General features: G+C 38.9%; 1 protein-coding gene across 7 annotated transcripts in view; it reads left to right on the forward strand.

Annotated features, from left to right (window-relative positions):
• Nucleotides 1-15,479, forward strand: part of GRM7 (glutamate metabotropic receptor 7) — a 736,691-nt gene that overhangs the window by 470,965 nt on the left and 250,247 nt on the right. For all 7 annotated transcript variants that reach the window (XR_006741094.1, XR_006741093.1, XR_006741092.1 and 4 more), the window contains exon 6: nt 10,518-10,718. Coding sequence is in view for 3 of the 7 variants with exons in the window: in XM_045579111.1 (XP_045435067.1) it covers nt 10,518-10,718 (201 nt within the window). In the remaining 4 variants the exon portion in view is untranslated. The remainder of the gene's footprint in view (nt 1-10,517; nt 10,719-15,479) is intronic.

Consider the following 15,479-nt stretch of genomic DNA (forward strand, 5'->3'; position numbering starts at 1 on the left):
GTTGGCTCTTCAGGCAAATTATCAAGTGTGCTCTGACTGGTGAACTGTCACTTTCTACCTTCTGGTTAGGAGTTGTTAAGACTTTCTTTCCTTGTCAGGATAACTGTTCTATTTTTTCTTAACACAGGTGGAATGTGACATTTCTAGAAAGTGAAGAGTCTTTAGAAACTCTTGAGAATCGCATCAATTACATTTCTCATCATTTATGAATGTCATTAGGACTCCATAGGAAGGAACCTATCTATTTTATTTTTGAGTGACCATGACTAACTGGTCAAAACTATAGGTGGAGATATATGTATTCATTTGCATGTTTTGGTGTAAAATGAATCTTGAGTTAAACACCTCACAGAATATTATTTTTACCTTTACATGAGTAACTTTGTGGAAACTAGTGGAAGCAATAATGAGCAGAGTCTTTAGCCATATAAGAACCCAGTTGAAGAAAATGATCCCAAATATCGTGGTTTGGTGTGTTGCCATTTTCACTCAATCTCAGCCTACAATCATCTGGTCACCTGAATCAAACTCCCCATCTCAGCCACCAGCTATCCAGGGTGAAGGATTGTAACCTTTCTTTTCTAATAATTTACAGATGCTACTTGCTCCTTACTTTTAAGTATATGCATTCATTCTTCCAACCTTCATTAAACACATATTTACTGGATATCTACTATATCCCAGGAGCTGTTTTGGGTTTTGGATATATAGCAATGCTTAAGATTGAGACTTGCCTCTGGGGATATATATATATATATATATATATATATATATATATATATATATATATTCCCCCTTTATATTCAGTCACTAAAACTAGATACACAGCTCAAATGGAACTAAGTAATGGCTTTTTCTATGAGATAACATTGGTGATTATTCTGAGATGTCCTTTCAAACCCTCCAGTGGGATGAATTCCCTTATGCCTTTTATCTGCATCTCAGGAAGCAAAGGGTCCTGGTGCCAGTGGCATGCCTGCTAGTAAGAGACATTAGACCATGGGAGTCAAAGACCCCACCCATATGCCATAGCATCTATAGTATGTATGTCCCTCCATAACTGCCTCAGAAGCAAAATCATTCTGTGAGACCTGACAGGAGAATTGACATCTGGTTTTGCATAATAGCATCTGAGTGGAGCTGTAGCATGTGGGAGCATAAAAGGGTTACCTATTTGTATCTGTATCCATTGTCTCTATGAGGGTGTCAAGTGCATAGTAGGTGTCACTTAAATACAACTAACTTCATCTCTACTGCCTCCTTATTTCCCTTTTTCTTAATCCCAATATTCTTTTTTGTTTGTTTCTTTTTTCTTTTTTTCTTCCTTGTTTTCATACTCTTTCCCTTCCCTCTTCTTTTATTTACATTAGCATAATGAGATCTTTCAAACCCAAAAGCCAAGAGAACAGTATGATAAATCCCCATGTACCCATCACTGAACCACACAGTATTCAATATGTGGTCAATTTATTTTCACACATGGCCACTTCTTTTTCTCTCATTACTGCCAATTTAAAGTCCATCTTAACATTTATATTTTTAATACTGCCATATGCATCTCTAAGAGATAAATGCTCTTAATATATAACACAAACACACACATACACAAACAAAACCAACATTTGGTGATTATCATCAAATAGTCTCTGACTTTTCTCACGAATATATTTATACTGTTGGTTTGTTCACATGTGGATCTAAAAATGCAAACACAACATATTTTATATATCTAGGTATTTTTAATCTAAAAATGCTCCTCTTTATTTTTACCTTGTCAATTGTTTGTTAAAGGAAACAGCTTATATTATTTCTGTAGAATGTCTCACTTTTGGATTTTGCTATGTAATGTTGATTTATGTGATTCTAATTTTCTGTGTTTCCTATAAATTAGTCTATATATCCCAAAGCTTGTTCAGGCTCAGATCTCTCTGTCTCTCTGTCTTTCTGTCTGTCTCTCTCTCTCTCTCTCTCTGTCTCTCTCTCTCTCTCTCTCTCTCTCTCACACACACACACACAGACACACACACACACACACACACACTCTCACACACACACACACACACACACACTCTCTCTCTCTCTCTCTCTCTTCCATTTTTTAAATCAACTTACTTGATAATGTCTAAAGCAAGAGGAGGAGGAAAAAGATGAAGTGGGATGGGAGGGAGGGGGCACAGTGTGAGGGGGTGAGAAAAAGACTATATAATGGTTTCAGTGTTGTCACCTTGGTCTGACTATAAAATTCCCACCAACTTTTCCGCAGCTATTCCTAATAGTTGTACAGACCAATTACTATATCTGGCAACTCACTGCATTTTGGATAAGTCATTTTGTTAATATTCTGAAAGTTCCAGCTGAATACAACTCCTGGCAAACAGAATTTCAGAGGCCAACACCCCATTTGAAAGGGGTTTGGGTTGATGAAGAATGGGTTAAGAGGATAGGCATCTAGAGCAGTATTATTTTTATTAGTTATTAAAATTTTATTAAGTTCTGGAAAGAATGCTTCACTAATGATTTTTACATAGAAGAAGCAACCAACACTGTAGAAGTAGAAATTTGGCTTAAGAAATCAGAGGAGAGAAAGTCTGTGAGAAATGGAAAAGGAATCAGTGCACTACTTTAAGAAAACACATCTCTTTCTTGATTGTCACAGTGAGTTTTCTTGTGGGGTTCAGATGCACTGTTCTTACCTTTGCTAAGCTGGCTAGCATTGCCTACAACAGCCTACTGTTAGTCTTGGTTGAGTCTCTCCAAACCCCTTCCAAACTTCTGAGGGCTGTAAACATTGGGACTGAGACATCCTTCTGTGCATTGTGTGAAATCTACCTTACCTCACCCTAACCTATCACAGCGAAGTTTACTGTCTGCATACTACCTGTGCTTGCACTTAACCTGGAAATTGAAAATGCACTAGCAGAAGAAACCACAGTTTTAAGTAATACTTGAATAGCTCTCCAGGAAGCATTCTGCATGGAAAATGACTAGAAAGGAGGGTTTGTGGCTAGACATTGTTTTCCTCCCTTGCTAGACTACTTTTGAATTTACAATGGAGTATTTAATGTGTAGCCACAATACACCATTAGGATATTAAGGTTTCTATTGCAACTAAATGTTGGCCATCAACGTAGGGTAGCAATTTTCAACCAGTGTGCTGCAAGAATTTTTAAAACATGTGATACCTGACTCTTTAGTCAGAGGCACTGACCCTGTTTCCCTTAGATTGGCAAATAAATAAATAAATAAATAAATAAATAAATAAATAAATAAGACAACAGCCAACATAACAATAACTATGCAATGTGAATGAATCAAAATTATACCTATTTTCATCAGATCTGCAAAAAAATTGAATAGATGTTCAGGTGTACCATAGACTTTTAGTTATTAGTTTACGTGTGCCATGAGATGAAAAAGGTTGAAAATTGCTGAGGTGGAGAATCAGTTGGTAAGTAGTCTGGCATTTCTGCTTTGTTTTCTTTGTTCTTCTGCTAGCTTTCACTGATTTCTCTGGGAATGAAATTTCCATTGGAGGGAGAGGCCAGAGAAGAAACCATCCATTTCCTCCTTGCAGGGGGAACAAGAGGATGTGAAAATCAGGATTAGCTTGACTATTGAAATCATTTTTGGCTCTACATGCATGCTGAAAATAAAAAAACAATTGAAGAGGAAATTATCCCAGTTATCACTTTCCTTGTGCTGTCCTGGTAGGAATCACATTTATAGAATCTGAGTCTTGCAGGCCATGGGTTGTTACTCTGAGATTCTATAAATGTGGTTGCTGTAAGAGATGGCAACAAAGTCACTTTCTCTGAACACATGACCTTATTTTACTATTAACACCCTATCTAAAAAAGGGTAATATGCAAATTGATCATCACTCCTTCACAAAGATGGTGGAGCCCCGTCCTCTCAGCCCTGCTGGAGGCCGGCTGCTGAGAGCAGGCAGCATGAACAGTCTGGGGGAATGCTTGCTTTGACACCATGGCCACGGAGGGCCTCTAGGCAGCTGCATGGAGTGGCCAAGGGGCGGGGCGGGGGGGGGCTGGGAGCTGGGAGGGGAATACTTGCATCATTGTCACCCTGGCGACAAGGCAAGCATTCCACACCCGGCTGCAGATGGGCTCTGGGCCACTGAGAGCCTCTGGGCAGTGGGCGCAGAGCGGCCAGGCCCTGCAGAGAGCTACTGGCACACAAATTTGTGCACAGAGCTACTAGTTCATCTTATAAAGATAAATGTATGCTCAGGAGGGGAGCAGTTATCAAGAAAACAGAGTTACTTATTTTTAAGTTATGGGAAGGACTGAAGAAGCATCTTAGTAAGGCTTGCTGGGAAACCTTAGTAAGGCTTTTTTCTGAATCCTGCCATGTTGCCCTAGCACTCCATGATGTCAAGCCTGCTGGCCTTGTGTTCTCTTTACCCAGTATCTACCTGTTTTGTCACAATCAAAATATGTTCTGACTCTATCTTCAAATCTCCTGTGGTACATTCTTGTTCTGTTTATTAGGGGTATTTGTCATTGGCAAAAGTGTAGATATAATGTACATGCAATAGATTTCAATTATTAGTATTTTAGTTCATTATACACATTAATACTCAGACTTCAGCCTCAAGAAGTACTTAAGATTGAGACTTTATGTTAACTAATATAATATGCATTGAATGGAAGGTTTAAAAGCACATTCAGCACAAGCATGCATGATTTCACAGAGGTCTTCCCAAAGCACATGGCTTCAATTCATACATGAAATCCAAATAAAACTCACAAATGTTCACTCCTTAGTAACAGATGGTGAGCCTGGACCAGTTCACATGGGCTGATCTTTTCTGGTATGTTTTCAAGTCTGCGTTAGCAAACCTTCCCACGTGTTTCCTGCCCAGCTCCCATCCTGTCTTTCTTTTGGTGTCCCCATTGGAATATGAATATAAATAACGAAAGTCCATATTTCCTTAAATTTTCTATGCCTCCCCCCCCCCTCCCCTCACTAGTGGTCTAAGGCATGCATTCTGAGGAAGCAGTCTGTGAAAATGGGCAAGGTAAAGCAGGTCCTGCCAAGAGAAATCCTCACCAACTGAATGAACACTAGCAATCCCGGTAGTGGAAGTGTATGGGTTGTTCTCGGTGCCATGGTCAGTGTAGTCAACAGAAGGTTCAAAGACTGGATGGAGCCTTTGGGTAAGAATGACAATGGAGCAGAAAACCAGAAGACTTCAGAGGGCAAGGCTCTTCGTGTGCTGACATAAAAGATAAGCTTCATTGTTTCACCTCATTTTTCCTCAACCTCGGTCTCTTTTCTGAGACACGTGATGAAAAGGATGGCCTTTATCCAAGGAAAGAATGTAATGACACCTCAGTTAATCAGGACAATGGGAAGGATGAGCTATTAACTGAGAATTAAAGGAAAAAGTAATTTTTTTCTTACTTCAATCTATAATAAATATATTTTTGAATTTTTTATTTTATTTTTCCCATCAACATTTATCCCCTTTACACCATCTGCCACGTCAACCCCCTCACCTTCCTTTCACCCATGTCTCAATCACCATGCTTTCTATTCTTCATATGTTTTTATTGAATCTTTTAGAGAGAAAGGAAGGAAGAGAGAGAGAGAGAGAGAGAGAGAGAGAGAGAGAGAGAGAGAGAGAGAGAAAACATTCATCAGCTACCTCCCTCAGGGATTTAGCCCCAAACCTGGGTATGTGCCTTGACCTGGAATTGAACTAGGGACTTCTTGGTGCATAAAGGAGAGTCACTCAACAGAACCACAAAACCATGCAAGCCAGGGCATCGCCACACTTTAAAACTGCATTTCACTTTTTCATTTTGTTTGTGGGGGAGTCATGCTTAATACTTGTCCCTTAGAATGTTATAAAGTGGTGTATGGATAAGAAGTGTAGTGTTCAAAGAATTTGAAAAATATTTGGCAACTCACAGCTCACTTGTATCTTCATATCTCTAACACATTTTTATTCTGCTGTCATTTTTATGCTGTGTAATTTCCTCAGGACCACTAAATGACTAGAGTAACTTCAACGTTAGTGTGTGTGTGTGTGTGTGTGTGTGTGTGTGTGTGTTGCTTTTGATACAATTGAGCCATTTTATTTTTAAAGCAAATAAAGTCTTTCAGGAGCTCCCAACTAAACTCCTTTCTTCCATCTCACTGGCTAGAATTAGATACCATGCCTGTCCTACATTAGCCCTTGGGGAAAGAAATAGGATTGGGTTAAACAGAATCGACTCAGTGAGGCTCAAAAGAAGTCCAGAACCGCTCACCCCTACAGTAGGCCACAATTCTAGAGAATAGAGTTCTGATAGCAGAGACTCTCAGGAAGGGACAGACAGTTGTCTGCCACAGCAGGGGAAGTAACTTTATTTTATTTTATTTTTTTATGAACTGGTCACTTCTGATTTTCTTGATATATAAGGGTACATTTTTTTTTCTAGTCCTGACAAGCCCAAAGACAAATCTATCCCTTAAGTCTTAGAGCCTTTAATATTCTAAGGTACCTGGTGTCTCTCCAAGAGAGGGATAAAGCCAGCAGTATTTCACAAATAATAAAACTGCTCATTATTTAAAACAATGCAATTATTTTTCAAGGCATTCTTTCTGGGATGAATGTCTTTATGAGTACGGTTCAGAAACTGCTCTCCTGAATTATTAGTCTGAACCCATTTCATAGTATATATTTTATAGTGGTCATAATGCCTTCAAGATTGCCTCTTTTAAGTACTATAAATTATAAGAGAAATTTGTAAAGTAGCAGGTTTTAAAATGAATGTTAGTAAAATGAATGGCCCTGTAAATAAGAATAGTAAAATGTCTGGATGGTGGGGTCACTGGAAAATTCTTTCAAACTTGCATTATGTTTAAATTGTTTCTTGAGAGTTGAGAAATAGTAACCACAATAAAACAAAGAATAAAACAAAGAATAGCTTTTATGTATATGACAAAAAAAAAAAAAAACAGTGATAATACACACTGCAACACACACACACACACACACACACACACACACACACACACACATACACACACACACTCTGAGTGGCCAGATTATGATTTCTGAACATATAATAATCTGGCCACTGTGTGTGTGTGTGTGTGTGTGTGTGTGTGTGTGTGTGTGTGTATTAGAGGCCTGATGCATGATTTTGTGCATGGGTGGGGTCTGGCCAGCCTGGCCAGGGGGAGGGGACATGGGCAGTTGGCTGGCCTGCCTGCTGGTCAAATGCCTGGTCGAGGGGACAATTTGCATATTAGCCTTTTATTATATAGGTTAAACTGTAATATGTTATAACTGAAGAGCTATGTGGAAAAGATAAATTTTTATTTATTTTTCATACTGTATACCAAAATATTTTTTAAGTGGATCAGGTATACATCTTTAAAAAACAGATTCTAGAAGAAAACATGGATCTTCTATACTCTGAGAATGGGGATATTTCTTTCCAAACATGACTGAAAATCCACAAGCAATAATAATAAAAAAAAAACCCTGATAATTAAAAAACAAAACAAAACACAATTTTTACATAATGTAATTTTATTTTTAAAAGAAATACCTAAATTTTTTTAAAAAAATACAAACTGGGAAAAATAGCTGTACTTAATCTCAAGGAATTAATATTAATTAATAAAAAGCCATTTAAGATAGTGAAATGACCAACTTTTTACAACAATTGGCTAAGTCTGTGGTCGGCAAACTGTGGCTGGCAAGCCAGATGCGGCTCGTAAGCCACGGTTTGCCGCTCTGTTGACTAATGATTTTGCCAACCACTGGGCTAAATTATAGACAGAAAAATAAATACAATGGCTCTTTTAAAGGAAGATGTTCAATTTCCCCCAAAATAAGAAAATTTCCAATAAAAATACACTTGTAGCATCTTTTTTCATGTCTGATTAAAGATGATACAAGTTTGACAATACACTTGGGTGGCGAGGTGGTAGGGAAATGAACACACTCATCTTTTGCCTGTGGGAAAGCAAGATGGTACAAACCTGTTAAAGAGCAATCTGCCAATAATTAGCAAAAACACATATGAATTTACTCTTTAACAATGCAGCCTCACTTCTCAGAATCTATCACCAAAATACCCAGACAAAAAGTGAAAAGCACATATTTGCCCAAAGATTTTCATGACATTACATTATTTAGACTGTTAGACATGATTGTTTTTCTGAAAATGTTATCTGCATACCATGGGATAAAATGAATGAATAATCACAATGGTATCATTAAGAATGAGCATTTTTCTCTGAAAAAGGGGACATAGCGGTGTTAGAAAATGCCCTCTAGTTCTGGTTTGAATTGGAAGTAGCAGAAGGAATTCATGAGGAATTTTACCTTAAAAAAGAAAATTCCTACACTAACCCTTGCCTGTGTGGCCCAGTTCGTTGGGTGTCATCCTGTGCACCAGAAAGGTTACCAGTTCAATTCCTGGTCAGGGCACAAGTTTGGGTTGTGGGGCTCAATCTTTGGTAGAGGGCGGGCAGGAAGCAGCCAATTGGTATTGCACTCTCACATTGATGTTTCTCTTTTCCCCTCTCCCTTTCTCTTTCTCTAAAAATCAATAAAAACTTCATTTGAAAAAAATCCTCCTCTAAACATTCAGAAAGGCCTAACTCAAGTGACTAGCAGTGAGCATCAGTTGATTGATATTTAAATGTAACAAAAACCACAGAAGGTCTGCATTATAAGATAGTGATGTGTAACTCTGAAAAGGAAAGATGCAAATTCAAGTAATTTGGGAAAGTCTGAGTTTTCTTCTTGGAAATTATACTTTTTTATAGTAGTAAATGCTCCAAACAATTCTCTGGTAAAGAAGTCTACCACTATGTAACTGTTGGAACCCTTCTCAGGAGAATAAGATGGGGCACAGAATTCCTGTTGTGTCTTCACTACACAAATGCGCTGTGGGAAACAATTTGGGGATTAGCGCTGTGAAAGTGGAAGGTGATCAGTGGCTCATTATTTCTCATGGAGGGACGAGAGGTCTGAAGAGTTCCTGATACCTTGAACTAAGTGACTGTGTAATTTAATATAACTGTTGTTTAGCATCTGCTGGATACTAAATGCTTTGTTCAATGTTGGGAATAAGGAAAGAAATGAAAGTCTGGGAGATAGATGTTAGAGCATTAAAATATAGTGCTATTATTAATTTTATAATAAATATTGGAAGTGTTTTGTAAAATCTTTCATTGTGATTGAGGGGCTCAGTGTAGGCTACCATTAAATTGTACCATGGAGAGACAATTAAATTATGATGGGCAAAAGCAAGGGGGAAGGACATTTCTAGCAAAGTAAGGAGCATGAGCAAAAATTGTCTAACATTGGAGTTTATGATGTATTCAGGGAAAAAAATAGCCATACTTGTCTGGAACAACAATAAAAAAGTACCTGTCTGGAACAACGATAAAAAAAAAAAAGTGTACCTGTCTGGCAATAAAAAAAAATGTAGGGAAAGCCTAGGATAGGCTAACATAGGGACAAGGCTTTGGGGCCTGACAAGCCTGAATGGTCATCATTTATCTGTCTGTAATTTCTGTAAATGGCCATGGAAAGATGATTTAGTCTGTGTAAGGCTCAGCTTTCCCATCTGGATAATGAGGATAAATAATATTTATCTCACAAAGTGAGGCTAGAAAAAATGTATGCAAAGCTTCCAGCATAGTGGGGTTGGGGACACAATGTCTGTTCTCACTGTTACTAGGCAGATGGGGATGAACATTCTCAGTTGTCATTGGAAAAGGCTTGGAGGCAATGGAGAGCCATTGAAGCATTTGGAGAATGAGGATGAAGTGATTAGCTTTGTAGTAGGAAAGATGGACACAGAGGGATGAGTAGATGGAGACATGTGGCATTGCATCCTGATGGGAGACGAGGAGCCCTTAGATAGGGCATTTTTAGTTTGGCCAAAACTGTTCAGTGTATCAGAGGTAGAACTGATGGAACTTGGCAACTCATTAGCTCCATGTACATGTATGTGGTTAATGGGGAGTTAGAGTCAGGAAACAATGAAAAATGATACCAAATTTTTTAGCCCAAGTATATGAGTTCCCAATAATACCATCAATCAGACAGTCAACCGAGAAGGTGGATGGGGTAGATATATAGAAGGTATTGAGTTCCATGTGGAATTTTATTTGTTTTCCATAATTTCATTTCAGCCTTTGATCTTTCTAGAGTAAGTTAGCTTTAAAGATTTGAATGTGACATCCAAGCTCCTAATCCCAGTGATCCCTTGATTCTCTGGGACCACCACATTTTGAATAGTGTAGTGGCTGCTTCCGACATTCGTGTAATAATGATTGGAAAGATTAGTGTGATATGCTCTAACGTCCACTACTAAAAACTACCTAATATGGTGATCACATGTGGCTCTGTGGCTTGTACCATCCTAGTCCTCAAAACATTGATTGATATAAGCATAGTTGAAAGTAAAGGCAAATTTGGACATTCTACTCAACATTCTACTCAACGCCAATCTTTGTGTGCTTCTTGTTTTAATGTGCAGGACAGGAGAGAATTGGAAAAGATTCCAACTATGAGCAGGAGGGGAAAGTTCAGTTCGTGATTGACGCAGTCTACGCGATGGCTCATGCCCTACATCACATGAACAAGGATCTCTGTGCGGACTACCGGGGCGTCTGTCCGGAGATGGAGCAAGCTGGGGGCAAGAAGTTGTTGAAGTACATCCGCAACGTTAATTTCAATGGTGAGTCTCCCAACATATGTGGTTTTTAGGAGTCCTGTTTTATAAGTCTACTTTATAAGTTATGTATTGAATGATTATTTACTCTTGAGTATGTGTCAAAACCTGGTTGATTATCTAATTTTAAAGATTGAATCAATATATGATGAATGAGTGAGCAGTGAGAGAGTAGTGAGTGAACGAGTGAATAAATATTTGGGAGAATGGTTTTTCTTCCTTTCCTTAAAATAGGTGTTTACATGAAGTCAAATTCTTCCTCAGTGAATATAAATTCAGAACTGTGAAAAAAAAAAAACCACATATTTATTAGTTAGTGTACACTATCTCTATAGTTATTTTTGTCTCCAGTCTTATAGTATTTACTCAAATACTGTCTTCCTAAAATATTTGCGTTCGTTTTTTCCCCCTCACTCTCTTGAGTGTGGTTCTGTTTTCAATTTGCAATCTAGTTGGTTTTATTCATGATTGCATTGATTGTGGTTAATCATGTGATGATTAATTTTATGAGGCAGCTTGACTGGGCAAAGTGAAGCTTGGGTAGCTGGCAAAGCAGTACCATTGGGTGCATTGTGAGGGTGTTTCTGGAAGAGATTAGCATTTGACTTGGTGAACTGAGTGAAGGAGAGAGAGCTTTCCCCAAGGTGGATGAGCTTCCTTCAGTGCCCCCACCCAAGGCCTAAAGAGACCCAGAAGGAAGAAGAAGATCAAATTCTCTCTCCTTCTTCTCCTGCCCTCAGACATGGTCGCTCCTGCTTCTCAGGCTTCAAGACACATAGAGGGGCCTTCAGATTCAACCTTAACATGCCGGAAGGTTATAGCAACACTTCTGATGTCTTATTGCCAAAAATACATGCCCCAATCTAATAATAAGGAAACAGAGGACAAAGTAACTGGTACTCTTCAAAAGTATTTACATCGTGAAAAAGGCTGGAGGAGGAATTGTTCCAGACTGGAAGAGACTAAGGAGACATTACTATTAAATGACGTGTGGGAAAATTAATTGATCTAGAAAATGGACACTAGTGAGACAATGGAGAAATTTTAATAAAATTTGCAGATGAATTTTAAGTAGTGCTATAGCAATACTATTGTAGAAGCTGGGAGCACGAAGATCCATGCAAGAATAGGCCTTCCTTTTTCTGGCTGATGGTACCACTTTGCTCCCACCAGCCCCACCTTTCAGCCTTCTCTCTGTAGACTGTAAGCCAACACAGGTGTGTGGCAACTTTCTGGCACACAGTAATCATTCCATAAACATGGGTCCTGTGTCTCATCCATAGGTCAGCATCTCTGGCCAGAGCCACCTTCCACCTCTCGCCCTGTCACATCAATTTGCTATTTCCTCCTTATTGGCTGTGGGTGCCACCATCTTTTCACAGAGTTATGGTCAATTTGCATATCCCATCTTTATTAGATAGGATTAGTTTCCTGGATCAGGTGATTATATTACGGTTAAAGGAAACCTTCTCCCTTTTTTGCTTATAAACAACAATCTACTTAAACCCACAGTATTATATCAATCTTCCAGGAGTTCTCTAGTGTTTGGATGAAAAGGAACCACACCCTATTTGGGGATCAACAGTTCTCTAGTTTAGATGGAAACAAAATGACTGTGTGTTGAACCAGAAAGTATTATAGTCTAACTACAAATGATCTTATTTTTATAGTTTCTTCCTTATTTTACAGAATCTCCTAAAATATAGAATTAATTTTCCCAGAAACAGACACATGCAAATTGCATTATTTATCAAACACTAAATTCCATTAGCTGGGTCAGTCTCTGGGCTTTGTATTCTGGTTCATAGATATGCATAATCAATCTTACAAGAGTGACCAAAATTACCGTTTTGAGACTGTTCTTGGTGACTCTTCCCCCATTCTTCTTCCAAATAGTGCTCCATAGAATCATTTTGTCAAAACGGTCTTGTCCATTGATGAGCCAGAGATGCTGAGCTACAGATGAGACACAGGTCCCATGTTTATGGAATGATTACTGTGTGCCAGAAAGTGTGCTACATACCTGTGTTGGCTTATTTAATATTTAGGACACCAACATGTGTATTATTATTCACACACCCCCTTTTTTTTAAATGATAAGGAAACTTCACAGAGAATTAAGAATCATGATAGTCAGAACCACAGATCTTGGTAGTGATGCTGCTGCACTGGTCCTTGGGCACCTAACCCCACAGGTCTGAGAGGAAGGGCTACTTCATTCCTGCTTCGTCTTAGAGTGGATGCTCTGTGGAAGGTCACAGGCAGCATCAATCGTTTGTTTTGTTTTTCTCATTTTTTTTTCTCTTTGTCAGCATTGCAATCATGCCCTGTGGTCCACATAATCGCCTTTTTTTCTGAGGACTTTTTTCCACTGTAAGGATAGCCAGGAGACCTCTGGCTCCTGAGACACTGTGACATTTGTTGATGGTGGGGCTCGGCAGTTTTATAAAACAGAACCTGGGCTAGATTTAGTTAATGGATTCCATATCACTTTATGTGAACAGCTATTCATGAAAAGAAATTCGCCATTTTTCACTCATTTAATTTCTTTTATATAAATAAATAAAATACTAGAGAGGAGAGAAATATGTGTTCAAAACTCACAGTTAGCAAATGACAGAGACAGATCAAGAAAGCAAGTCTCTTCTAATCTGTTGTGAAAAATAGCCTTTCTTTAGCATGTTTTAGTAGGGTTTTGATTTTTTTGGTCTCAACTAGGCCTACGTGTTCTCTTCTGTGACTTTACTACAAAACTTTCTTCACCCCTAGGAGTTTTGTTCCAGACCAATAGAGCACAGTTTAATAATTCTGACCCTCACATTTACAAAAGCATCAATTTAGGAAGTGATAATAGAATGTCCTGAAAATATTGCTATAGTTTTACCAAGCACTTAACCTCTTCTTGTGATGCACCAAGAGAAAAGATGACTTATTTTATCTTCATCGCTTCTGGCCATGTTTTTCTTTGCATCCCAAATGATGCAATGACCTGAGCTTAAATTTGATTTATGTGGTTATACCTACGTTGGTCCATGTAAGCAGATGTCAATACCTGTAGATGAAAATTTAATAGACTTGTTGCCTTGGATACAACATCTTAGAGAATTGCTATATATATAATGGCATATTTAATCTGGGATGTGTCTGTATCTGGATTTACTAGTTTCCAGAAGACAGACTGGGTTGCAGTATATTTTGTAAAGATGACACATATGTGTTTTATTTATTTAAAATATATTTTATTGATTTTTTGACTGAGAGGAAGGGAGAGGAGAGAGATGGAGAGCTAGAAACATCAATGAGAGAGAGACACTGACCAGCTGCCTCCTGCACACTCCACACCAGGGATGGGTCCACAACCAACGTACATGCCCTTGACTGGAATCGAACCTGGGTTCTTTCAGTCCGCAGATGGACACTCTATCCACTGAGCCAAACCGTGCTTTTTTTTAAATCCTCACAGGAAGATGCATTTTTATTTTTTTAGAGAGGGAGGAAGAGTGGGAGACATAGAGAGATACATCAGTTGGATGCTTCCAACTAGTATAGGCACCGCAGCTGGCGATGGAACCCACAACCTAGGTGTGTTCCCTGACCCAGAATGAAACCTGCAACCTTATGATGTTTGGGATGATGCCCCAACCCACCTGGCCAGGGCCCATGTGCTGTTTTTGAAACATGAAATATGAAGTGAGCTTTCCTTTGTCAAGAGGTGAGCTCTATGTTCCCTCCCCTTGAATCTAAGTAAGCTTGTGACTCATGTAGAAGTGACACGATGTGACTTCTAAGGCACACAAGTGAAGAAGCTTCTGCCTCATTCTCTCAGGACATTTGTATTGCAGACACAGCTACCATGTTGGGAGGAAGCCAAATAGATAGGCCACATGTGGGTGTTCCTACCACCGCCCCAGCTAAGGTCCCAGCTGACAGCTGGCTGCAACTGTGAAACATGTGGGCTTCAAGCTACCCAGCTGAGATGAGGGGGCCATAGGTGCTGTCCCCAAGCCCTGCCCAAATTGCAAAATATGGGTTATTATTTGGAGCACAAAGGTCTAGGGTAGTGTGCTGAGCAGAGCTAGATAAGTGGAATACAAATCAGTGCCATGTTTCTGGAATCTGTACATGGGGTGGGAAAGTGAGAACAGGAAACTTGTAAATACCTTGATGCAGGGGGCTGTTTGGACACCTGAGCAATCCTAGATCCTAGATCCTTCTCTACCAGGAAGAAAGGGCACCATTCAGATACTCTGACCCAATAGAGATTTCAGACTTGAGTACGTCCTGTCATCCAGCCTTTCACTATCCCATCTTGTCTAGAGACCCTGTTTCTACTACTTCAGTTCACTGGCATCCCAGTCCTGACAGCTGGAGACATTTCTACAGATGACCACTTCTTCTTTGATAATTTCTTTCTCTGTACTGCTGTGAGCCCCCTCCCCCCTTTTTTTATATGGTGGTGGGCAAAAGTAGGTTTATACTTGAAAGTATTTAAAAGTTTATTATTGTATTATTAAGTATTGTATTTTTTAAAAATTATTGATTGATTTGAGAGAGAGAGAGAGTGAGAGAGAGAGAGAGAGGAAGTGGGAGAGAGAAAGAGAGAAATATCAATTTGTTTTCCACCTATTCATGCATTTATTGGTTACTATTATACTTCTATGTGCCCTGACCTGATACGAACCCTCAATCTTGGCATATGGGGATGACCAGCTAACCAACTGACAACCCGGCCAGTGCTAATTATTGTATAAATATTTGTATTATGTA

The sequence above is a fragment of the Pipistrellus kuhlii genome, unplaced genomic scaffold (genome assembly GCF_014108245.1).
Source record: "Pipistrellus kuhlii isolate mPipKuh1 unplaced genomic scaffold, mPipKuh1.p scaffold_m20_p_11, whole genome shotgun sequence".
NCBI lineage: Eukaryota > Metazoa > Chordata > Mammalia > Chiroptera > Vespertilionidae > Pipistrellus > Pipistrellus kuhlii.